We start from the raw sequence: 27,759 nt of genomic DNA on the forward strand, positions 1-27,759 counted from the left end.
AAGAACCTGTTGTTCTTGCCACCGCTGCTCCCTCTCTTCATTCACTTTCTAGCTCATTCGACCGCTTCTCTCTCTCTCTCTCTCTCTCTCTCTCTCTCTCTCTCTCTCTCTCTCTCTCTCTCTCTCTCTCTCTCTCTCTCTCTCTCTCTCGTCTGAAGCCAGAGCTGACCTGACTGTAGTTTTCCAGAACATTAGTGAAGGCAGAGGTACTAGACTGCGATCAAAATGGTCGCATAACAAATCTTTTCTGTTTGGAAAATGCAAGTTCATATTAGGGGGCGTGGTGGCGCAGTGGTTAGCGCAGTTGTCTCACAGCTCCAGACTTTACAGTTGGCACAATGCAGTCAGGCAGGTAACGTTCTCCTGGCATCCGCCAAACCCAGACTTGTCCATTAGACTGCCAGACAGAAGCATGATTCATCACTCCACAGAACACGTTTCCACTGCTCCAGAGTCCAGTGGCAGCGTGCTTTACACCACTCCACCCCACGCTTGGCATTGTGCTTGGTGGTGTAAGGCTTGCATGCGCTGCTCGGCCATGGAAACCCACTCCATGAAGCTCCTGGCACACAGTTTTTGTGCTGATGTTAATGCCAGAGGAAGTTTGGAACTCTGCAGTTATTGAGTCAACAGAGCGTTGGCGACTTTTACGCACTATGCACCTCAGGACTCGTTGACCCCGGTCTGTGACTTTACGTGGTCTGCCACTTCATGGCTGAGTTGCTGTTGTCCCTAAACACTTCCACTTTTCAGCAATACCACTTACAGTTGACCCTGGAATATCTAGCAGGGAAGACATTTCACGAACTGACTTATCGCAAAGGTGGCATCCCATGACGGTACCACACTTGAATTCACTGAGCTCTTCAGAACGACCCGTTCTTTCACAAAGGTTGTAAATGCAGACTGCATGGCTAGCTGCTGGATTTATACACCTGTGGCAATGAAACACCTGGATTCAATGATTCAGAGGTGTGTCCCAATACTTTTGTACATATGGTGTTTAAATGCACTGCGGGCGGAGAGGTGGGCAGATTGTAATTGAGGGTGGGATAATGTTCATATTCATAGATTCTGGATTTTTTTTCAACGAGGGTGGAGTAGATGTCGTTTTCTGGATTTTAACAAGATAATTTAACTTATTTTGCAGGGGAAAAAAATGGATTATAGCAAGCAGGGCCTTTTATATGTATTAAAACATGACTGGAGTGGGACTTTAATCATTTAATACTTTGTGCTTTGTTTTGCTCAGTCTTGTAATTCTGTTAGTTTGTGGCCAGCACCAGAATAATCCTAAAAGACACCTGAAATGAGCATTTAGTAGCTTATTGAAAAATGATAATTAAAATTGCACCCCAGATCCCCCTGCGGGTCTGTATTTTTCTCTGCTCATGCAGCCTCATCTTTTGGCCCCCTGAGCAGTGTGCATGCCTGTGTGTGTGAATGTTTTGGGTTCAGCTTCAGCAGGGCGTTCAGGTGCCTCAGGGAGCCTTGATAGCGGTGCAAGCAAATCCTGAACAGTAGCGACGCGTTACCCTCGCCATGCGGTCTTACGATAATGCAGACGAGCAGCCCCACAGATTGGACAAACCAGTCAGAGGACTGCACGCCTGTCTGCACAACGTGTCTCCTGACGACCTGCAAGTCCCGAGAGTCCTGCAATTAAAAATGGTTATGTTGATGAGGAGTCCAATCCCAGAAGTTGGCATGCATTTTCTTTTTGTTCTTGTCAAAAATGTTACTTAGTGGCCTTCATCTTCGCCTGCGCAGCACGGCGGCACAGTGGTTAGCGCGGTCGCCTCACAGCAGGAAGGTCCTGGGTTCGAGCCCCGGGGTAGTCCAGCCTTGGGGGTCGTCCTCTGCGTGGAGTTTGCATGTTCTCCCCGTGTCTGTGTGGGTTTCCTCCGGGGGCTCCGGTTCCCTCCCACAGTCCAAAGACATGTAGGTCAGGTGACTCGGCCATGCTAGGGGTGTGTGTGTGTGTGGGTCCTGTGATGGTCTGGCGGCCTGTCCAGGGTGTCTCCCCGCCTGCCGCCCAATGACTGCTGGGATAGGCTCCAGCATCCCACGACCCTGAGAGCAGGATAAGCGGTTCGGGTGATGGATGGATGGATGGATGGATGGATAGATGGATGGATGTTGGTGAGGTTATCTAGTTGGAAACAGCAGCAAGTCAGGCATGGAGCCGGATCAGCGGTTCGGGTGTGTGGATGCAGGGGACGCTGCATGCTAACTTTACGCGACCTGAATAACCTGTGAGAATCCTAAAGCTCAACAAGAATGCGCGCTCTCCTCTGCGAGGTAATGATGGGTACAGACGCCGCGTTCGCCGAGACAGCGGATAGATTGGACTGCTCGGGGAAGGTGGGGGCAACACAACACTGTTTCGGAGCAGTACCCCGAGTACTGTGCAACACGACTCCTGCCCTAGTTTTTCAGCTGCAGAACAGAAGTGGAGGTGGTGCACATGGTGAGATTTGGAGAATTGATTCTTTATCAGGGGGGAGCTGGAACGACAACGTGTCTGTGATGGGTTTTCCCACAAGACCCAGTTCCATATTTCTCCCAGGGCTCCCCACTGACAGCCTGTGATATTACCTGAATGCATGTGTAGGATAGACACACACAGGGGGCATATAGTGTGTGTGTCTGTGTGTGTCTGTGTGATCTTTTCTCCACTATTTGCCGATTGCTCTTCATCCCGTCAGTTCAGTCAGTAATCTTAGGCAGCCACACATCAAGCACAAACACATGCACACAGAAACACAATGTCAAACACAGAAAAATGATAACACACACACACAGGCATGCACGCACACACACACACGCACGTTTACACATGCACACACAAACACATACAAAGTCTCTATCAGTTAGAATGAGATGGACTCAGAAGGACTGACTGGCAGAGAAATGGTGCTATGTGTGTGTGTGTGTGTGTGTGTGTGTGTGCACAGTGTGTACATAAAAGTTTGCTAGCGTGTTTATGTGTCTTTGTGCGTAGTGTCATTCTGTTAGCGCAACACCAGCTGCAGTCTCAGTCATACGCTCTGCAGTGGAGAGGGGACCTTTTAAAGGGCAGTTTACCAATAGCATCCTTAACGTCACTGCTAACGTGCCTTTGGACTGGGGTAGCTGCACCAGCTACACCTGCTGCACCAGCTGCACCAGCTACACCAGATACACCTGCTGCACCAGCTACACCAGATATACCTGCTGCACCAGCTGCACCAGCTACACCAGATACACCTGCTGCACCAGCTGCACCAGCTACACCAAATACACCTGCTGCACCAGATACACCTGCTGCACCAGCTACACCAGATACACCTGCTGCACCAGCTACACCAGATACACCTGCTGCACCAGCTGCACGTCATGCACCTGCTACACCTGCAGCGCCAGCTACACCAGATACACCTGCTGCACCAGCTACACCAGCTGCACGCAATGCACCTGCTACACCAGCTGCGTCAGCTGCACCTAATGCACCAGCTGGGCATTAAAAAGTTTGGTGTCGGCGCTATGTTGGGCTTTGCAACATCCAGTGTTTTGTTAAATATTGACGCATGTTGCACCACCTAAAAACACCACTAGGCACAGCTAACTGATCGCAAGCAATTTGCTTTATGTTGGTAAATTCTATCACATGAATGTTGTTATGATGTTGTAGTGATATATATGTGACTGTTGCTAGGTTACACAACAGCCACTGCTAAGCTAGTATTTGCACCGAACGCACAAAGTTTCGTTTTGTGTACTTGTACTTACTATAACTAGTCAAATGAACCATAAAACAAACAAGGGGGAAAAGTACCTTAAAAAATAAACTACATGGACGGTTGGCTAACGGGTGGGACCCTTTAGTCGACTGGTTAACGTAGTCGCCCGTGGTGCGGGAGATCCGGGTTCGCGTCCCGGCTGCGGCGGTTCCCGGCTGCCCCCTGAATTCACTACATTGGTGTCAGAAGTGGGATGGGGAGGCCATCGGAGGCGCATGCGCCCGGAGGCGTGAGGGAGCTGGTATGCTGAAGCGCGGGGACGCGCCTCCCGAAGGAGGGGGGTAGCGTAGCGTAGCGTAGCGTAACGATCACGGATGAGTAGACTCGCTAGCTAACGGGTCGGGACCCTTTAGTCGACTGGTTAACGCCCGTGGTGCGGGAGATCCGGGTTCGCGTCCCGGCTGTGGCGGTTCCTGGCTGCCCCCTGAATTCGCTTCAGTACGTTACAGACTCTCAAAACCAGTCGGAGACAGACTGAATGTGTGTGTTGGATTTATATAAATGATGTGTCTGAGTGTGTGTGTGGTGTAGGGTGGGTGGGGGGCCCTGTGATGGCCTGGTGGCCTGTCCAGGATGTCTCCCCGCCTGCCGCCCAGTGACTGCTGGGATAGGCTCCAGCATCCCCGCGACCCTGAGAGCAGGATAAGCGGTTTGGGTGATGGATGGATGGATGGATGGATGGATGGATGGATGGATGGATGGATGGATGGATGGGTGGATGGATGGATGGATGGATGAGTGGATGGATGGATGGATGGGTGGATGGATGGATGGATGGATGGATGGATGGATGGGTGGATGGATGGGTGGATGGATGGATGGATGGATGGATGGATGGATGGATGGATGGGTGGATGGGTGGATGGATGGATGGATGGATGGGTGGATGGGTGGATGGATGGATGGATGGATGGATGGGTGGGTGGATGGATGGATGGGTGGATGGATGGATGGATGGATGGATGGATGGGTGGATGGATGGATGGATGGATGGATGGATGGATGGATGGATGGGTGGATGGATGGATGGATGGATGGATGGATGGATGGATGGATGGATGGGTGGATGGATGGGTGGATGGATGGATGGATGGATGGATGGATGGATGGATGGATGGATGGATGGATGGATGGGTGGATGGATGGATGGATGGATGGATACAGAAGAAGAAATGTTGAGTTGTACGGGGCTGCGGCGTGGTGGTCTAATGTGCTTTAGCCTGGGCTTCAAACCTGTGTTGTGACGTCACACTGCCACTTACATGAGGGTTTTCTGTGTTTCAGAGTCTCGTCCGGATTGCTCCAAAGCCCGTTGTGAAGTCCAGTTCTCCCCCCTGTGCCCCGAGGATTCGGTCCTCATTGAGGGCTACGCTCCTGCCGGGCAGTGTTGCCCTTTGCCCTCGCGGTGCGTCTGTCGACCAGCCGGCTGCCTCCGAAAACTCTGCCAGCCAGGACACCTAACCATCCTGGTAACCAAGGCAACAGGTCGACCAGGGGAGTGCTGCGACTTATACGAGTGTAAACCCGGTAGGTTTTCAATTTATTTCCGTTCTTTGATTGAGTATCTCCAAAGGCGTAGCAACAAAATACAAAGTACACACAGAGAATTACTGACCGTGCACACGCACCAAACATCTGCCCTGCTAGACAGGCAGATGGAAACATCTGGTTTGTTGAAGACGTTTAACATTGGATGCTTTTCCATCGAACTCACAAAGGAGCCCACGTGGTTTTACAATCGGTTTGCATTTTTTTACAGTGTGACTTAAGATGTTGCTGTGCTGAGTGATGTTAAAGCAACATTGTGTAATATGTCAGTAATGTTAAAGCAACATTGTGTATTTCTTCAGTAATGTTAAAGCAACATTGTGTACTATTTCAGTAATGTTAAAGCAACATTGTGTAATATTTCAGTAATGTTAAAGCAACATTGTGTATTTCTTCAGTAATGTTAAAGCAACATTGTGTACTATTTCAGTAATGTTAAAGCAACATTGTGTACTATTTCAGTAATGTTAAAGCAACATTGTGTACTATGTCAGTAATGTTAAAGCAACATTGTGTACTATTTCAGTAATGTTAAAGCAACATTGTGTACTATTTCAGTAATGTTAAAGCAACATTGTGTACTATTTCAGTAATGTTAAAGCAACATTGTGTATTTCTTCAGTAATGTTAAGCAACATTGTGTAATATGTCAGTAATGTTAAGCAACATTGTGTATTTTTCGGTAATTCATTCAGACCTGGAGTGTTTACACAACAAATGGAGATCTCCGGCTCTTGGGTACACCACGTAGTGCCACTGGTACCGCCTCAGATGGTCTGGTGCGGCAAGTGCAGGCCATGTTCTGGCAGCTGGGCCCGGCCCGTTACTCACACACAGGAAGCGCCGCTCGCCAAGAGTCACGGATCCACATGAACACGTGATTCCGGATGTTGTGTTTCCTCAGCTGCTGCTTGTTAATGACAGGGGTTGCAGCAACACAGATCTTCCACTGCTGAAGACACACACATCTAAAATCTCCTGTTCAGTTTTTACCCTGCCTCGCACCCGGGGTCGGTTTCCTGTCAGTGAAGAAGAAATCACGTTTTGTTCACTAAAGTACACATCGTCGGAAATAACACATTTAGAATGATGTGGATTATATACACACATACATACATACATACATACATACATACATACATACATACATACATACATACATACATACATACATACACTACCGTTCAAAAGTTTGGGATCACCCAAACAATTTTGTGTTTTCCATGAAAAGTCACACTTATTCACCACCATATGTTGTGAAATGAATAGAAAATAGAGTCAAGACATTGACAAGGTTAGAAATAATGATTTGTATTTGAAATAAGATTTTTTTTACATCAAACTTTGCTTTCGTCAAAGAATCCTCCATTTGCAGCAATTACAGCATTGCAGACCTTTGACATTCTAGCTGTTAATTTGTTGAGGTAATCTGGAGAAATTGCACCCCACGCTTCCAGAAGCAGCTCCCACAAGTTGGATTGGTTGGATGGGCACTTCTTTGAGCAGATTGAGTTTCTGGAGCATCACATTTGTGGGGTCAATTAAACGCTCAAAATGGCCAGAAAAAGAGAACTTTCATCTGAAACTCGACAGTCTATTCTTGTTCTTAGAAATGAAGGCTATTCCATGCGAGAAATTGCTAAGAAATTGAAGATTTCCTACACCGGTGTGTACTACTCCCTTCAGAGGACAGCACAAACAGGCTCTAACCAGAGTAGAAAAAGAAGTGGGAGGCCGCGTTGCACAACTGAGCAAGAAGATAAGTACATTAGAGTCTCTAGTTTGAGAAACAGACGCCTCACAGGTCCCCAACTGGCATCTTCATTAAATAGTACCTGTTAGAGCCTGTTTGTGCTGTCCTCTGAAGGGAGTAGTACACACCGGTGTAGGAAATCTTCAATTTCTTAGCAATTTCTCGCATGGAATAGCCTTCATTTCTAAGAACAAGAATAGACTGTCGAGTTTCAGATGAAAGTTCTCTTTTTCTGGCCATTTTGAGCGTTTAATTGACCCCACAAATGTGATGCTCCAGAAACTCAATCTGCTCAAAGAAGTGCCCATCCAACCAATCCAACTTGTGGGAGCTGCTTCTGGAAGCGTGGGGTGCAATTTCTCCAGATTACCTCAACAAATTAACAGCTAGAATGCCAAAGGTCTGCAATGCTGTAATTGCTGCAAATGGAGGATTCTTTGACGAAAGCAAAGTTTGATGTAAAAAAAATCTTATTTCAAATACAAATCATTATTTCTAACCTTGTCAATGTCTTGACTCTATTTTCTATTCATTTCACAACATATGGTGGTGAATAAGTGTGACTTTTCATGGAAAACACGAAATTGTTTGGGTGATCCCAAACTTTTGAACGGTAGTGTACATACATACATACATACATACATACATACATACATACATACATACATACATACATACATACATACATACATACACACATATACACACACATATATACATACATACATACATACATACACACACACACACACACACATATATATATATATGAACATCACATCATATATATTTAGTTAAACAGTTGAAAACTATAGAGTAGGGCAGTGTTTGGCCAGAATTTGGCAAAACAAAATGTCACGTGTCACGATTCCATACACAGTGATGGATTATGACGCTTCAACCACTGTGATACAGAGCAATATGTTGTCAACGTTGAGGACAAATATGAAGAACACACCTCTTCACAAAATCTGAGTAGTCTGGAGCATAGCTGGCGTGGCACTGGCAACGCCTGCTGTTTCCGTGGTTCCCCGCAGCTCTGTTACGGTTGCACACCTGCCACCTAGTGGTCAGAGATGTAAACAACACTGGACGTTCTTGTCCAGAACTAACTGTTTTGGTCTTGTTTCTTTAATATATGTTAGGCCCCTCAATGTCACACTAGAACCCTGCCCCTTGACAGCCATCTTTGGGGTACCCCTTATTCCAGCCGGTCTCACTAAGAGGGGTTCTGATGTCTCTGCGTTTGCCTCGCGCATAGCCCGCAGACATATTCTGTTACAGTGGAAAAGCCCAACTCCACCTTCTCCTGCATGCTGGCTGAACGAATTGCTGTCCTTTCTGTCGTTAGACACGGTGAAATATTCCCCAACTGGTTCAACCCTCAGTCTTTACAAAAGATGGCGGCATGGTAGAGGCATTTCGCGCATGCTCAGTTGACCGTTCTCTACTCCCATTTCCGTTCTCTGCATCGGTGGGAACTTACCGTTACCTCGTGTGGCTTATTCTCGATCACGTGACTTTTCCCTGACAACGAACAGCTCCGCCATGTTGGGGGACAGCCAGACCTTGACAACCGCTGTTAACGCTGGAGTTCTCGTCGTCCATCCGTGTTTACAAGAACGACGTTTTAAGCGTAACTCGGACAAACGTACGGAAGTAAAACATGGCAGTTGTGCCGAAAAACAGTTTGCCGAGTACATTTTACAAAGTTCTGGCCGAACGGCGAAAAGGATCGGATTCGAACCAGGGAAACAGCGCAGAAATTAACCACAGTAAGATATGAACCACGACAGCTGTTCCGTATGAACCAGGACTTGAAACGCGTTCGGCCACTCGGACTAGAACACGTTTAGCACCGCGCAGTGACGGCAGCAACACGCCATCCCATGGCTTAGAGCCGTTGTCCTCCAACATGGCGGATGTGATGCCGTCACGTGATATGTGACGTCACCGTGACGATTCTCGTATCAAAAAAGGATTCTCATATTACGTCACATATCACGTGTTGTCTTCCAACATGGTGGATTTGTTGCCGTCACGTGATATGTGACGTCATCGTAACGATTCTCGTATCAAAAAAGGATTATCATATTACATCACATATCACGTGTGTTGCCCTCCAACATGGCGGGTGTGTTGCCGTCACGTGATATGTGACGTCAGCGTGACGAGTCTCGTATCGAAGGATTCTCATATTACGTCACAGATCACGTGTGTTGCCCTCCAACATGGCGGGTGTGTTGCCGTCACGTGATATGTGATGTAACATGAGACTGACCCATTTGTAGGTACTCTTACCTCTTTGGAGTCTGACTGGTTCTCGGTGAACAATCAATTCTATGAAGTAAGCAGCTTGAGCGTCCTTCTCATTGTACTTGTACTATTTTATGTAATTATGTCTGCTTTCTGTGCATGCATTTTATTTATTTCATTTCGGGGGGGTCTTTTGGGGGGGGTTGCCTCTTTTGTATGTGTGCATTTTATTTTTTGCCCCTTTCACAGAGGGTGGGAGGTGGAGAGGAGGTGTTGTTTCATTCCTCTGTTTCAGCACCACCAATAAAGGGGAACAACTATTTTGGGAACAGATTTGTACTTTGTCTTTCACATTTGTATCATACGGGTTTCCAATAAAAATAGAAATGTACAAAAAAACACACATAGACGTTGTGCCTCTGCCACATCCTCTTTGTGTGTAATCTTAAGAATTGATGTAGTGTATTTGGAAATCGATACTATATCGTGAAAGACGCTGCTGCGATACTCACATGTGTTCATATTGTCTGAACCCTTTAATAATTTGTTAACATGGCAGCAAGTCTCTGTTGGCGTGGGGAGCCGGGCGGGCGTGGCATGACACCTGCTGTGATTTGGGGGTTTATGTTGTGCCACCCATGCTAAAAATGTACATAATTATGTAATGAACTGGAAAGGTATCTATCCAATGAAATCTACCAAATGTCAGGGGGTTTGCTTATTTATAAGCCACAGAATATAATGTTTTAGATCTTTTTATACAGAACGAAATCTAGTGAACTGCTCGGTAATGTGAGTGTAGGGTTTGTACTGAGGGCGCTGAGCTGGAGGTTGAGGTTTGTCATCATGTCATAATGCAATGTCATAATGACATTGTCTTCAGTGTCTTCAGTGCACTGTCCAGTTGTCCCAGTACTATGTATACGCTTCTCTCTGATCTCCCGTCCACAACTTTATCTCTAGTCTACAGTGTTGACTGCAGCGCTGTGGAGTGTCCTCCAGTCCACCAGGGGGGGTGTCCTCCAGACAGCTTTGAGACCCAGGTCAGACTGACTGCAGATGGATGCTGTACCCTACCAACAAGGTGACAAACTGTCATTATGATCAAGCTTTTATAGGAAACCCTACATCTCAGTATAATGTTTTTCAGATAACTCTATATCTCAGAAGAATGTTTTCCAGATAACCCTATATCTCAGAATAATGTTTTCCAGATAACCCTGTATCTCAGTGTAATGTTTTCCAGATAACCCTATATCTCAGAATAATGTTTTCCAGATAACCCTATATATCAGTGTAATGTTTTCCAGATAACCCTATATCTCAGAATAATGTTTTCCAGATAATCCTATATCTCAGTGTAATGTTTTCCAGATAACCCTATATCTCAGAATAATGTTTTCCAGATAACCCTATATCTCAGAATAATGTTTTCCAGATAACCCTATATCTCAGAATAATGTTTTCCAGATAACCCTATATCTCAGTGTAATGTTTTCCAGATAACCCTACATCTCAGTGTAATGTTTTCCAGATAACCCTATATCTCAGGGTAATGTTTTCCAGATAACCCTATATCTCAGAATAATGTTTTCCAGATAACCCTATATCTCAGTGTAATGTTTTCCAGATAACCCTACATCTCAGTGTAGTTTTCCAGATAACCCTATATCTCAGGGTAATGTTTTCCAGATAACCCTATATCTCAGTATAATGTTTTCCAGATAACCCTATATCTCAGTATAATGTTTTCCAGATAACTCTATATCTCAGTATAATGTTTTCCAGATAACCCTATATCTCAGTATAATGTTTTCCAGATAACCCTATATCTTAGCATAATGTTTTCCAGATAACCCTACATCTCGGTGTAATGTTTTCCAGATAACCCTATATCTCAGTATAATGTTTTCCAGATAACCCTATATCTCAGCATAATGTTTTCCAGATAACTCTATATCTCAGTATAATGTTTTCCAGATAACCCTACATCTCAGTGTAATGTTTTCCAGATAACCCTATATCTCAGAATAGTGTTTTCCAGATAACCCTATATCTCAGGGTTATGTTTTCCAGATAACCCTATATCTCAGAATAGTGTTTTCCAGATAACCCTATATCTCATGGTAATGTTTTCCAGATAACCCTATATCTCAGTGAAATGTTTTACAGAAATAGCCCAGTGACAGCCACACTACAAGCCTGTCAGAAACTGTGTCTGATTTCAAATAATTGTCAGTTTCAGTGTCGTTCCTACAAATCTGGCTAATGCTTTTGTGCAGAACAGATTATGGTGGGTGTTGCAGTTGAATACGACAGCACTGAATTAAAACTACTGCTGAGAGGTCGTCCGGGTGGCGTGGCGGTCTATTCCGTTGCCCACCAACATGGGGATCGTCAGTTCGAATCCCCGTGTTACCTCCGGCTTGGTCGGGCGTCCCTACAGACACAATTGGCCGTGTCTGCGGGTTGGAAGCCGGATGTGGGTATGTGTCCTGGTCGCTGCACTAGCGCCTCCTCTGGTCGGTTGGGGCGCCTGTTTGAGGGGGAACTGGAGGGGAATAGTGTGATCCTCCCACGCGCTACGTCCCCCTGGTGAAACTCCTCACTGTCAGGTGAAAAGTGGCTGGCGACTCCACATGTATGGGAGGAGGCATGTGGTAGTCTGCAGCCCTCCCCGGATCGGCAGAGGGGGCGGAGCAGAGACCGGGACGGCTCGGAAGAGCGGGGTGATTGGCCAAGTGCAATAGGGGAGAAAAAAAAGACTGCTGGGATGTGAATTGTAAACATGCTGAGCGACAGAATGAAGCGCTGTTCTTCAGCCCATCCCCCCAGCGGTTACCCCCGAAACTCCCGTTAGGAACCTGCACTGTCAACTGCACACGTTGTGGGTGTTTTACACGTGTCTGAGTGTGTTTGTGTTTGTGCATTTAGGTGTGAGTGTCTCCCAAAAGATAGCTGTGTCATTCCGTCCTGTCCGCCAGGCTCCTCCCCTCAGCTCGTGGCAAATGGCAATGGGACGCCAGGGAGATGCTGTGACCAGTACCAGTGTGCTAATGGTCAGTGACATGTGTTTCTACCTCTGATGTAATTCATGTTTTACCAACCAGGAAATGTGAATTGACTGTTTTCACTGTTTCACTGTTTTAGCTCCTAGCTACATAAATTGAAACAGGGGAGGATAAACGCTGTCGTTATATTTAAAAGTACATATAAAGAAGAAAGGAAAATCTTTATATATCGGGCAGCACGGTGGGCCAGTGGTCAGCACTGTTGCCTCAGAGCAGCAAGGTCCTGGGTTCGGACGCCCGGCCGTCCCAGGTCCTTTCTGTGTGGAGTTTGCATGTTCTCCCTGTGTCTTTGTGGGTTTTCTCCGGGTGCTCCGGCTTCCTCCCACCCACCATCAGAAAGACGTGCATGTTAGGGTTAATACTCCTGCCTGTGCCCCTGAGCAAGGAAAGGAGAACTGGAGATGGTCCCCGGGTGCTGCAGCTGCCCACTGCTCCTGTACAGTAGGATGGGGTACATGCAGAGAACACATCCGTAGTAAGAATACAACGAAGGGGCATCTGGGTGGCGTAGCGGTCTATGGGGATCGGTGGTTTGAATCCCTGTGTTACCTCCGGCTTGGTCGGGCATCCCAACACACACAATTGGCCCTGGCTGCAGGTGTGAAGCCGGATGTGGTTATGTGTCCTGGTCACTGCACTAGCGCCTCCTCTGGTCAGTTGGGGTTCGAGGGGGAGGGGGAACCGGGGGAATAGCGCGATGTTCCCACGCGCTACACCCCCCTGGTGAAACTCCTCATTGTCAGGTGAAAAGAAGCGGCTGGTGACTCCACATGTACCGGAGGAGGCGTGTGGTAGTGTTGAGCCCTCCCCGGATTGGCAGGGGGGGGGGGGGAGCAGAGACCGAGACAACTCGGAAGAGTGGGGTAATTGGCCAAATACAATTGGGGAGGAAAAAAAGAAAAAGGTGGGGGGGGGGATCCAAAAAAAGAAAGAATAAAATGACAAAATAAATTGGCTTTCATTCGTTCTTTACTTTTGAATGCGGCATCGTTCATCATCCAGCAGATACATTGTTACTGGAATGTCTGGAAATGAAATGAGAGCTGGAAGGCTTTTAACTGTGTTGCCAAGGAGTCCAGAGCCAACCCTGTGTTTTCTGACTCACTGTGGTCATCAAAGATCACATGGCACTTATAGCAAAGAATAGGGGGGGGGCAACATTCCCAACCCGGCTCTCTCCATCTGGCCACCTCACCATCCCCCGTGTGATGGGCTCAATGATTCCCCCCTCTCCACCTCAAGCTGGTGCGTGGTGAGCGTTCTGGTGCAAAATGGCAGCCGCGCATCACCCAGGTGGTGCTACACGTTGGTGGTGGTTGAGGGGAGTTTCCCCCTTCAGTGTGAGGCGCTTTGGGTGTCCAGATGAAGCGCTGTATAAATGTAATCCGTCATTATTGTTTGGACTCTCACCCAAGCACATAGGCTCATAAAAACAAACTGGGTCCTGACCCAAAGCTTAAGAAGCTTGGGTGCTGCAGTGATTGACCGCCTTCAGACAGACAATCTGAAACAAAGGGAGTGAGAGAGAGAGAGAGAGAGAGAGAGAGAGAGAGAGAGAGAGAGCAGGGTACAGCCAGTACACCACTTATGAATCAGTCAAACCAACATGTGTTCACTGCAGGTTGTGATCCAAGGTTTTCCCCCCCACACATTAACACAAATGTCAGCAAACCGTAAACAAAACTGACTGCAACACTACCCAGCATGCATTGCTGGGACCACATGCTGTCCGAATGTGTATTCCCACTCGCCCCACTGCTTCCATAGAGATGCTCTATGTTCATGTGAACTTGCTTCATCAGCCCTAAAGTGTCGTCTCATAAGCGCCTTTGCAGGGTCCACATGGGCTTAGGCGGTTGGCCCGGCAGAACTAAAAGGAAACCCGGCTGCTTTTACGTGGTATCGTCCAGCTTCTTCAGCTTGCATGCACCACCCACTACGAGCCGAACTGTGTCCCCACCATGTTCTGGAGTAATCCTACACCGCTCTGCATCCCACTTTCACCTGACAGGTCACATTCAGTTATATCACAGTCAGTCAGCCCAGGCGTCTCCGCACAGCAGAGCCGTCCATCCAGTATCCAAGCCGCGTATCCCAGTTGGGTCGTGGGGATGCTGGAGCCTATCTCATTGGGCAGCAGACGGGGAGACACCCTGGACAGGCCGCCAGTCCAGCACAGGGCCGACACACACACACACACATTCACACCTTGGGACAATCTAGTACGGTGATTCACCTGACCTGCATGTCTTTGGACTGTGGGAGGAAACCGGAGCACTCGGAGGAAACCCACACAGACACGGGGAGAACATGCAAACTCCACACAGAGGACGACCCGGGACCACCCCTAAGGTCGGACTACCCCGGGATTCGAACCCAGGACCTTCTTGCTATGAGGCAACCGCATCAGCCACTGCGTCACCGTGCCACCCTGCACAGCAGATATAATTATCATATGCGGGGTTGAAGTTTGATCATTTTCTCTCTTTTTTTTTTTTTTTGTTAGGCTGAGCAGAAGTTTATAATGTTACTTGATGAAGAGGGTTCGTGCACCTAATTGCATGCGTCCTTTGCAAGAGACGTTGATTTCTTTCCTCGAGGCACCCCCTCTGGCTCAGACTCACTGATTTTCTGACGTTTGGTTGCCCTTCATGTTGCAATTGGTCATTAATTTACCACTCAGCTTTCCGTGTTACCCCCGAGGGCCCCACTGTCTGGTGCAGTGCAACACAACACAGTAGACTGCAACACAGTGCACTGCAACGCTAGTGTACTGCAACACTAGTGTACTGCAACACTAGTGTACTGCAACACATAGTGCACTGCAACACTAGTATACTGCAACACAGTGCACTAGTATACTGCAACACATTGCACTGCAACACTAATGCATTGGAAAACCAGTGTACTGCAACACATAGTGCACTGCAACACTAGTATACTGCAACACAGTGCATTGCAACACTAGTGCACTGTAACACTAGTGCACTGCAACACTAGTGCACTGCAACACTAGTGCAATGCATTGCAACACAGTGCACTGCAACACTAATGCACTGCAACACTAGTGTACTGCAACACTAGTGCACTGTAACACTAGTGTACTGCAACACTAGTGCACTGTAACACTAGTGTACTGTAACACTAGCATACTGCAACACTAGTGCACTGTAACACTAGTGTACTGTAACACTAGCATACTGCAACACTAGTGCACTGTAACACTAGTGTACTGCAACACTAGTGCACTGCAACACTAGTGCACTGTAACACTAGTGTACTGCAACACTAGTGCACTGTAACACTAGTGTACTGTAACACTATTGTACTGTAACACTAGTGTACTGCAACACTAGTGCACTGTAACACTAGTGTACTGTAACACTAGCATACTGCAACACTAGTGCACTGTAACACTAGTGTACTGCAACACTAGTGCACTGTAACATTAGTGTACTGCAACACTAGTGTACTGCAACACTAGTGCACTGTAACATTAGTGTACTGCAACACTAGTGCACTGCAACACCAGTGCACTGTAACATTAGTGTACTGCAACACTAGTGTACTGCAACACTAGTGCACTGTAACATTAGTGTACTGCAACACTAGTGTACTGTAACATTAGTGTACTGCAACACTAGTGCACTGCAACACTAGTGCACTGTAACATTAGTGTACTGTAACACTAGTGCACTGTAACATTAGTGTACTGCAACACTAGTGTACTGCAACACTAGTGCACTGTAACATTAGTGTACTGCAACACTAGTGCACTGCAACACCAGTGCACTGTAACATTAGTGTACTGCAACACTAGTGTACTGCAACACTAGTGCACTGTAACATTAGTGTACTGTAACACTAGTGCACTGCAACACTAGTGCACTATAACATTAGTGCACTGTAACACTAGTGTACTGCAACACTAGTGCACTGTAACACTAGTGTACTGCAACACTAGTGCACTGTAACACTAGTGTACTGTAACACTAGCATACTGCAACACTAGTGCACTGTAACACTAGTGTACTGTAACACTAGCATACTGCAACACTAGTGCACTGTAACACTAGTGTACTGCAACACTAGTGCACTGCAACACTAGTGCACTGTAACACTAGTGTACTGCAACACTAGTGCACTGTAACACTAGTGTACTGTAACACTATTGTACTGTAACACTAGTGTACTGCAACACTAGTGCACTGTAACACTAGTGTACTGTAACACTAGCATACTGCAACACTAGTGCACTGTAACACTAGTGTACTGCAACACTAGTGCACTGTAACATTAGTGTACTGCAACACTAGTGTACTGCAACACTAGTGCACTGTAACATTAGTGTACTGCAACACTAGTGCACTGCAACACCAGTGCACTGTAACATTAGTGTACTGCAACACTAGTGTACTGCAACACTAGTGCACTGTAACATTAGTGTACTGCAACACTAGTGTACTGTAACATTAGTGTACTGCAACACTAGTGCACTGCAACACTAGTGCACTGTAACATTAGTGTACTGTAACACTAGTGCACTGTAACATTAGTGTACTGCAACACTAGTGTACTGCAACACTAGTGCACTGTAACATTAGTGTACTGCAACACTAGTGCACTGCAACACCAGTGCACTGTAACATTAGTGTACTGCAACACTAGTGTACTGCAACACTAGTGCACTGTAACATTAGTGTACTGTAACACTAGTGCACTGCAACACTAGTGCACTATAACATTAGTGCACTGTAACACTAGTGTACTGCAACACTAGTGCACTGTAACACTAGTGTACTGTAACACTAGTGCACTGTAACATTAGTGTACTGCAACACTAGTGTACTGTAACACTAGTGCACTGTAACATTAGTGTACTGCAACACTAGTGCACTATAACATTAGTGCACTGTAACACTAGTGCACTGTAACACTAGTGTACTGCAACACTAGTGCACTATAACATTAGTGCACTGTAACACTAGTGTACTGCAACACAGGGGTTGCATATCTGCCCCTGTCTCTTTTTGTAATAGTTTTTGTGATTTTGTGTATGCATTTGTGTGTGTGAGTTTTGTATCAGTTTTTGTGGTTGTGTGTGTGTGGTTTGTGAGTGGTGTGTGTGTGGATGGCGGTGTGTTTGTGCTTGGAAGATAGAATCAGTGAATCAATAAGAAGCAGCTGTGGAGTGCAAGGCACCGTAGCAATGACAGCAGTAACGGTCCCGTGTGACCCGGCGCCACCGGAGTCCACACCAGAGCCTGGTTTACATCTGGAATCCAAATCACAGTCCAACCGCCCAATCAAACACAGTCAGCTTTCCTTGTGACTTAAGGTGCTGACCCAGACTGTTGAAGTCCTCGCCGTGGATGCAGCAACGCCGTCGGTCCTAACCGGAAGATGAGTGCAGAGCGTGCTCTCCACATCATCTGTTTTCTGTTTATGTGCTTTCCCTCAGATTGCTTCGGCGCATTTCAGATGGGGGAAAGATTGGTGGGTCTAACCCTGTTCTTATAGACTTACCAGCGTCTACATCAGCACAGCCACCGCCCAGCCCCTTATTCCCTTTCTTCTTTTTCAGAAGAGAAGAGTAGCATTTAAACCACTGTGAGACGTTTTGGTGGCGGCACAGTGGCCCAGTGGTTAGCGTGGTCGCCTCACAGCAAGAAGGTCCTGGGTTCGAGCCCCGGGGTAGTCCAACCTTGGTGGGTCGCCCCGGGTCGTCCTCTGTGTGGAGTTTGCATGTTCTCCCCGTGTCTGTGTGGGTTTCCTCCGGGGGCTCCGGTTTCCTCCCACAGTCCAAAGACATGTAGGTCAGGTGACTCGGCCATAATTGCCCCTAGGTATGAGTGTGTGTGGGGGGGCCCAGTGTGATGGTCTGGTGGTCTGTCCAGGGTGTCTCCCCGGCCCGGTGACTGCTGGGATAGGCTCCAGCATCCCCACGACCCTGAGAGCAGGATAAGCAGTTGGGATGATGGATGGATGGATGGATGGATGGATGGATGAATGGATGGATGGATGGATGGATGAATGGATGGATGGATGGATGGATGGGGAAATGGATGGATGAATGGATGGATAGATGGATGGATGGATGAATGGATGGATGGATGGATGGATGGATGGATGGATGGATGGATGGATGGATGGATGGATGGATGAATGGATGGATGGATGGATGGATGGATGGATAGATGGATGGATGGATGGATGGATGGATGGATGGATGGATGGGGAAATGGATGGATGGATGGATGAACGTTTTGGTGACCACATCAGTGAGGGGGTCGCCATCTTTAGTCAATAAGAGTAGAACTAATTGCTATGACGTCAGCTGAAATTAAAAGTATAAATGATAATAACGGATAATATACTAGTACACACTGATCCAAAGGAGTTGAACCAGGGGCAACTGGACTTGGTATATATCTGTCAAGACGTTTCGCCTCTCATCCAAGAGGCTTCCTCAGTTCGTGCCTCTCGGACTAGACCAAGACTAGCTTGGTCTAGTCAGACTAGCTATGTAGGGCTATGTATTATGTATTATATGGAGTAATATATAGTACTATGTATTATATGTAGTAATATGTAGGACTATGTATTATATGTAGTAATATGTAGTACTATGTATTATGTATTATATGTAGTAATATGTAGGGCTATGTATTATGTATTATATGTAGTAATATGTAGGGCTATGTATTATGTATTATATGTAGTAATATGTAGGACTATGTATTATGTATTATATATAGTAATATGTAGTACTATGTATTATATGTAGTAATATGTAGTACTATGTATTATGTATTATATGTAGTAATATGTAGGGCTATGTATTATGTATTATATGTAGTAATATGTAGGGCTAGTATGTATTATGTATTATATGTAGTAATATGTAGGTCTATGTATTATGTATTATATGTGGTAATATGTAGGACTATGTATTATGTATTATATGTAGTAATATGTATTATGTATTATATGTAGTAATATGTAGGGCTATGTATTATGTATTATATGTAGTAATATGTAGGGCTATGTATTATGTATTATATGTAGTAATATGTAGGGCTATGTATTATGTATTATATGTAGTAATATGTAGGGCTATGTATTATGTATTATATGTAGTAATATGTAGGGCTATGTATTATATGTAGTAATATGTAGGGCTATGTATTATATGTGGTAATATGTAGGGCTATGTAATATGTATTATATGTAGTAATATGTAGTACTGGCACAAGTCATAATAGTGTCGGCCAAAAACCTTTGTCTATCTGAGCACTCGTAAAATATTCACAGCAGCAAAGCCTGCCGTTGCCCTACTTGTGAGCACACACACACACACACACACACACACACACACACACACCCACACGCAGACACACACACATGCAGAGAGGTGCATGCTGGGCTTGTGTGATGTGAAAGTTTGATGCGGGTGGTTGCATTATAAATCAAGCTCCGGAGAGCTGCCAGGCCAGATTAATGAAGTACATATACACTCACCTGCACACAGGATGTTACAGCTTTCACCATTTCAGCCGCACTCGCACAACAACACGGAGGCACAAAAGCACCTTCAGTAATTACTGATGGTGCGCTAAGAAGTCATAGGAGTAAATAGTTGAAAGAAAATTGATCACGTGTGACTTTACTGATTCTCATTAAAGTCACATGTGATCATTTTTCTTTGATGTGACGATGCACAAATCCAGATTATTGTTCTTTATATCTTTATATTTTGATATCTATACATCTATATATCTTTGTTTCTATATACCTTTATATCTTTATTTCTATATATCTATATATCTATGTATCTTTATATCTTTATTTCTATATATTTTTGTATCTTTATATCTATATATCTACATATCTATACATCTATATATCTTTATTTATATATATCTATATATCTTTATTTATATATATACCTTTATATATATATATACACACACATATATATACACATATGTATATATCTTTGTTTCTATATACCTTTATATCTTTATTTCTATATATCTATATATCTATGTATCTTTATATCTTTATTTCTATATATTTTTGTATCTTTATATCTATATATCTACATATCTATACATCTATATATCTTTATTTCTATACATCTATATATCTTTATAGCCATATATCTTTATTTCTATATATCTATGTATCTTTATATCTTTATTTCTATATATCTATGTATCTTTATATCTTTATTTCTATATATCTATGTATATTTATATCTTTATTCCTATATATCTATATATCTTTATTTCTATATATCTATGTATCTTTATATCTTTATTTCTATATATCTTTATATCTTTATATCTTGATATATCTTGATATTTATATATATATATATATATCTTTATATATATATATATATATATATATATCTTTCTATCTTCTTCAGTGTTCTGCATGTTTTTAAGATTAACCAACGTTGGATGAGCGACGGTAAAACGTATGTTGGTCATAGAAGGAGCAGCGATTTCACGAGCTTATTTTAAATCTATAGAAAAGATACGTATTAAAACCCCCACCCAGTGAGACGTGGGCCTAAACAGGTCTTACTTCTGAAACCAAAAGCCACTACAAGATGTAGGACCGAGGGTACGAGGCGGGTCATTACGAACCCCACGTCCTCCTCTCTAGGCAAGACTCGCCCTGCATAGTGTCCAGGCGCTAGGACTCTAGAAAGACCCGCCCCTACTCTGCCTCTGATTAGCTAACCCCGCCCTACCCCTAACCAACGAGTGCTGGCCAGTCTGGCCAATCCTAGCGCTTGAATGCTACGCGGGGCGTGTCTTGCCTAGAAGTGCTGTGGGATTCATAATTGGCTGTCATTAAAAAACTCAACACAAGGGGGCGTCCGGGTGGTGTAGCAGTCTATTCCATTGCCTACCAACACGGGCATCGCCAGTTCGACTCCCCCGTGTTGCCTCCGGCTTGGTCGGACGTCCCTACAGACACAGTTAGCCGTGCATGCGGGTGAGAAGCCGGATGTGGGTATGAATTCAACACAAGTGCAGAAGAAATGTAATTATTGGACATAATTATTAGTGTTTCAGTAAAATAGCATTATGTCACACCCCAGTTCTACCACTGATAGTAAGAGATATGAGGACGGTGGCGCGGTGGTTAGCGCGGTCGCCTCACAGCAAGAAGGTCCTGGGTTCGAGCCCCGGGGTAGTCCAACCTTGGGGGTCGTCCCGGGTCGTCCTCTGTGTGGAGTTTGCATGTTCTCCCCGTGTCTGTGTGGGTTTCCTCCCACAGTCCAAAAACATGTAGGTCAGCTCCCTGAGAGCAGGACAAGCGGTTAGGGTAATGGATGGATGGATGGATGGACAGATGAATGGATGGATGGACAGATGAATGGATGGATGGACAGATGAATGGATGGATGGACGGACGGACGGATGGATGGATGGATGGACGGATGGATGGATGGATGGACAGATGAATGGATGAATGGATGGATGGACAGATGGATGGATGGACAGATGGATGGACGGACGGACGGATGGATGGATGGATGGATGGACAGATGAATGGATGGATGGATGGATGGATGGATGGATGGATGGATGGATGGATGGATGGACAGATGGATGGGTCATTAAAAATTGAACAATAGGCAAAATAAGACTTTCCCAGATGTCACGCTAAATAATTCCCGGGAATGACAGGAACTCCGTAAAGACGACGTGAGTTAATCAGAAGTCAGCAGTGTGTTTGCAGTATGACAGGAGCATTACAGCACTAATGGGGATAAGATGAAAGAAAGTTTACTATATTATGTAACATCATGAAGATCAGCCATGAACCAGGATTACGGGTTTAGTCCAGACTGGTTCAGGTGTTTGAAGGCCGTGTTGGCTCAGCTGGATTGTTTACTGACAGCAGCATCTTAGTGGACTAGTCACACCTTAGGAGGAGCTGCAGTTTTTCTTCCCCGCTTTGTCTCCCCAGTTGTACCCAGCCAATTACCCCACCCCTCCGAGCCGTCCCGGTCGCCGCTCCACCCCCTCTGCCGATCCGGGGAGGGCTGCAGACTACCACATGCCTCCTCCCATACATGTGGAGTCACCAGCCGCCTCTTTTCACCTGACAGTGAGGAGTTTCACCAGGGGGACGTAGCGCGTGGGAGGATCACGCTATTCTCCCCTGTTCCCCCTCCCCACCGAACAGGCACCCCGACCGAACAGAGGAGGCGCTAGTGCAGCGACCAGGACACATACCCACATCCGGCTTCCCACCCGAGTGGTGTCTGTGGGGACGCTGCAGCCTTCTGAAGCAGCGGTTGACAGCACTCCTTCACCTGGCTCAGCCAACTGGCGGTGACCCGCCAGCATCCTCCTCAGGCGGCATTTCTGCAGCCGCAACTTCTGCATGTGTGTCATTTTGTGGCGTCCCGGAGACGAGGGTTAACCAGGTGATTGACGTTACAGAGATTCTGCTGATGGGGACGCAGTAGGGAAGTGGGGTAATGTGGGGTTAAGTAGCAGACGTGCTCTGTGAACATGACGGCTGGCTAAACATCAGGGGGAACATTAGGTACATGGTCTCTTTTGACACTTCGGAGGAAGATGAGCGGAGTCCTGATTTCTCACTCGTCATCTGAATTTGAAGAGCTGAATTAGTGTGAGGGATTGATTTGACATGTCTGAAATAGGTTCAGGGAGGAACATATAGCATGTGTGGAAGTCGGGCGAAAGAGGGACTTGACCATCTCTCAAGCTAACGCTGGAAATCCAGTGGATCGTTGTGCGATTTAGCTCTGGTCTGACAGACAACAGACAACATACGTTCTCATGCTCCCAGTAGGACTTCCAAAGAAAGTTGATTCAGTTCATCTGGACACAACTTTTATTGACGGAGACGTTTCATCACTACACTGGCCTGTAGATGGATGTCTACACCACCTACAGGCCAGCACTCCACAGTCTACACCACCTACAGGCCAGCACTCCACAGTCTACACCACCTACAGACCAGCACTCCACAGTCTACAGCACCTACAGGCCAGCACTCCACAGTCTACACCACCTACAGGTCAGCACTCCATAGTCTACACCACCTACAGGCCAGGACTCCACAGTCTACATCACCTACAGACCAGGACTCCACAGTCTACACCACCTACAGGCCAGGACTCCACAGTCTACACCACCTACAGGCTAGCACTCCACAGTCTACACCACCTACAGGCCAGGACTCCACAGTCTACACCACCTACAGACCAGGACCCCACAGTCTACACCATCTACAGGCCAGTGGCCACTCTTTCAAGGATGAGGAAGTGCACCTCCTTGATAGGGAGGAACGCTGGTTTGAACAAGGAGTCAAAGAGGCCATCTATGTGAAGAGGGAACAACCATCCCTGAATCAGGGGGTGGTGGGGGGCTAAGAGTACATCTGTCGGGACAGACCACAAAACCTAGGGTCACAAGACACTCACCGACGGCCCGACGTTGGCCGAGTGTCAGGGCCCTAAGAGTACAACTGTCACCATCTTACAATGCTGTGATTGCAACTGTTCCCCAACCCTCTGTGGACAGCACACATGGCCACTGTAACTCTATTTAATGGTCACACCCATGGGTGCATATGAAACTGGTCGTTGGTTTGGGTCGTTGTGTCACTACTGCAGGTGGGGACACCTGCAGTCACTGTATTGTTCAGAAGGGTGGGGACACCTGCAGTCACTGTATTGTTTAGAAGGGTCGGGACACCTGCGGTCACTGTATTGTTTAGAAGGGTGGGGACACCTCCAGCCACTGTATTGTTTAGAAGGGTGGGGACACCTCCAGCCACTGTATTGTGTAGAAGGGTGGGACACCTGCGGTCACTGTATTGTTTAGAAGGATGGGGACACCTGCGGTCACTGTATTGTTTAGAAGGATGGGGACACCTGCAGTCACTGTATTGTTTATAAGGGTGGGGACACCTGCAGTCACTGTATTGTTTAGAAGGATGGGGACACCTGCAGTCACTGTATTGTTTATAAGGGTGGGGACACCTGCGGTCACTGTATTGTTTATAAGGGTGGGGACACCTGCGGTCACTGTATTGTTTATAAGGGTGGGGACACCTGCAGTCACTGTATTGTTTAGAAGGGTGGGGACACCTGCAGTCACTGTATTGTTTAGAAGGGTGGAGACACCTGCGGTCACATTATTGTTTATAAGGGTGGGGGTACCTGCAGTCACTGTATTGTTTAGAAGGGTGGGGATACCTGCAGTCACTGTATTGTTTAGAAGGGTGGAGACACCTGCGGTCACTGTATTGTTTAGAAGGGTGGGGACACCTGCAGTCAAGAGGAAAACATTAAATAACAGGAAGAATATTAAAAGAATAAGATAAAGAATTAGAAAACAGAAATTGCAGGATAACCAGAGCTCGTTAAGCGATACAATAACAGGCTGATGAGACGAAGGCAGCGCCTCCCATTCAAACCCACTGAAATTCCCTTGACAACTGCAAGGAGTTGAACCACCGAAAACTCAACTGGCACCGCACGTGCAGCATAACACCAAGGACACTTTAATTTCTTGCAGATTGTGGGTCTGCGTAACAATGTTGAAAATCTGGGGAGGCGGGGGGGAGAGTCCTAGGCCAATTAAAAAAAAGCAAAGGTTTTGCAGAATCACATACGTTTTGCCCAGTGGGCTTGCTCTCAGTCCTGCCCTCTCACACAGGGCACTTGCCAGGGAATTGCAAATGACTGAAAGTGACGGCATCGTGTAAGGGACCCCACACGCCATCATGGCTCCTTAAACAAAAGCACTGTTGCGGTTTCAAAAGCAGTAAAACGGGAAAAGAAGGAGAGCAGAGAACATCAGAGTCACCTCATTCACCAGAGTACACGGGAGTTTTACCTGGCAATCAGTGCAAGACCATAAAATTACAGATACAAAAAACGAGTGGCTAGCAGAAAAGGGTGAATTGATATGTACTGCAGTGCTGCACAGAGTAAAGTGGCACGGTTAAAGCGTCTAGCACAGTGGTGGTTTCATATTCAGTACTGACTGCTGGACTTGGGCGGCTTGTTCAGCAGGGAGAAAGTGTTCAGTGGTGTGCACAGCTGGATCTGTTAGCTCAGGGCCTTTTTCCTCGGAGGAGTTTCTGAAGTAGCGGGTTTTTCCTGGGTGTGTGGGGTCAGTAGTATGGAATACATACGCGTAGATGAGAGGGAGGACAGTGGAATGGTGAGGATACAAAGAGTAGAGGTGACGAAGGTGGATGAGTTTAAATACTTGGGGTCAACTGTCCAAAGTAACGGGGAGTGCAGAAGAGAGGTGAAGAAGAGAGTGCAGGCAGGGTGGAGTGGGTGGAGAAGAGTGTCAGGGGTGATTTGTGACAGAAGGGTATCAGCAAGAGTTAAAGGGAAGGTTTACAAGATGGTTGTGAGACCAGCTATGTTTTATGATTTGGAGACAGTGGCACTGATGAAAAGACAGGAGGAGGAGCTGGAGGTGGCAGAGATGAAGATGATAAGATTTGCATTGGGAGTGATGAAGAAGGACAGGATTAGGAACGAGTATATTAGAGGGACAGCTCAGGTTGGATGGTTTGGAGACAAAGCAAGAGAGACAAGATTGAGATGGTGTGGGCATGTGTGGAGGAGAGATGCTGGGTATATTGGGAGAAGGATGCTGAATATGGAGCTGCCAGGGAAGAGGAGAAGAGGAAGGCCAAAGAGGAGGTTTATGGATGTGGTGAGGGAGGACATGCAGGTGGCTGGCGTGACAGAGGAAGATGCAGAGGACAGGAAGAGATGGAGACGGATGATCTGCTGTGGTGCCCCCTAACGGGAGCAGCCGACAGTAGTAGTAGTAGTAGTAGTAGTAGTAGTAGTAGTAGTAATAGTAGTAGTAGTGGGGTCGGTCAGTAGTAATCTTTTCAGCTGGCTTCCTGGCCCTGGTGTTGTGCGGCTCCTTGATGTACAGTTGCCGCCGGTCAGTCAGCCTCGGCCAGTCAGACGCTAGGCTCTGGTCCATCCTTTGTGTGGGCGGGGGCTGAGCTGAATTACACCGTGATTGATGAAGTAAGAATGCTGTCAGTGGTGGATTTGCGGATCACCTCTCCTCGTCAGGTTATAGAGGGGAGTTGCTAGCACACATCCCTATGGTGCACCAGTGCTGACGTCCCAGAACGTGGCATCAGTCCATATGGTCAATAAGTTGAATGGGAGAAACGTTTCATCTCTGTATCCTGTCGGACCCCGTTCCATCGCTGGGTAAGAAAGGGCTCAGAGCCCACTACCACATGTATGGGAGGAGGCATGTGGTAGTCTGCAGCCCTCCCCAGATCGGCAGAGGGGGTGGAGCAGTGACCAGGACGGCTCGGAAGAGTGAGGTAATTGGCCAAGTACAATTGGCCAAGTACAAAATCTCATAATCTGGACTTCTTACTTTTAACTGAGTCCAGTCTTAAAACCGGGAACTGCTCCCCTCTAATAGAGCTCCGCCCTTCCAATTACCGGACCCTCAACCTCCCTACGCTCACTGGTTGTGGTGGAGGTCTTGGCAATTTTAATATTCATGTGCGTTGTTCTTCCATTCCCTGACTTCACTTTTTTTTTGGATCTTATAGACTCTTTTGATTTTTTTCCCTTTTACTCCACAATTGTACCCGGCCAATTACCCCACTCTTCCAAGTTGTCCCGTTCACTGCTCCACCCCCTCTGCCAAGCCGGGGAGAGCTGCAGACTAACACATGCCTCCTCCGATACATATGGAGTCACCAGCCGCTTATTTTCACCTGACAATGAGGAGTTTCGCCAGGGGGGTGTAGCACATGGGAGGATCACGCTATTGCCCCCAGTTCCCCCTCCCCCCTGATCAGGCACCCCAACCGATCAGAGGAGGCGCTAATGCAGCAGTCAGGACACATACCCACATCCGGCTTCCCTCCTGCAGACACGGTCAATTGTGTCTGTAGAGACACCCGACCAAGCAGGAGGTAACACAGGGATTCGAACTGGAGATCCCCGTGTTGATAGGCAACAGAATAGACCGCTACACTACCCGGGAGCCCCTCTTATAGACTCTTTTAACCTCATTCAATCTGTTAAAGGGGCAACACATTCCAAAGACCACTTCTTAGACCTTGTACTCTCATCTGGTTTCTTTCTTGAATGTCTTAATCTGGTGGATATGCCTGTATCTGACCATAAAGCTGTCATTTTCATAGTCCCACTGCAGCTCTCTATTCCTAGTCACTATCCTAAAACACACTCTCGCATTCTCAACGCTGGCTCTGCAGTTAAATTCTGTGATGCTTTTAACTCATCATCTTTTAATCCCTCTTTATCCCCCCTCAA

General features: G+C 46.4%; 1 protein-coding gene across 1 annotated transcript in view; it reads left to right on the forward strand.

Moving 5' to 3' along the window:
* Positions 1 to 27,759, forward strand: part of crim1 (cysteine rich transmembrane BMP regulator 1 (chordin-like)) — a 221,800-nt gene that overhangs the window by 128,995 nt on the left and 65,046 nt on the right. Inside the window, exons 3-5 of the mRNA XM_056295460.1 lie at positions 5,067 to 5,309; positions 10,303 to 10,423; positions 12,274 to 12,398. Of these exons, the coding sequence (XP_056151435.1) occupies positions 5,067 to 5,309; positions 10,303 to 10,423; positions 12,274 to 12,398 (489 nt within the window). The remainder of the gene's footprint in view (positions 1 to 5,066; positions 5,310 to 10,302; positions 10,424 to 12,273; positions 12,399 to 27,759) is intronic.

This window comes from Lampris incognitus, chromosome 16 (assembly GCF_029633865.1).
Source record: "Lampris incognitus isolate fLamInc1 chromosome 16, fLamInc1.hap2, whole genome shotgun sequence".
Classification (NCBI taxonomy): Eukaryota; Metazoa; Chordata; class Actinopteri; order Lampriformes; family Lampridae; genus Lampris; species Lampris incognitus.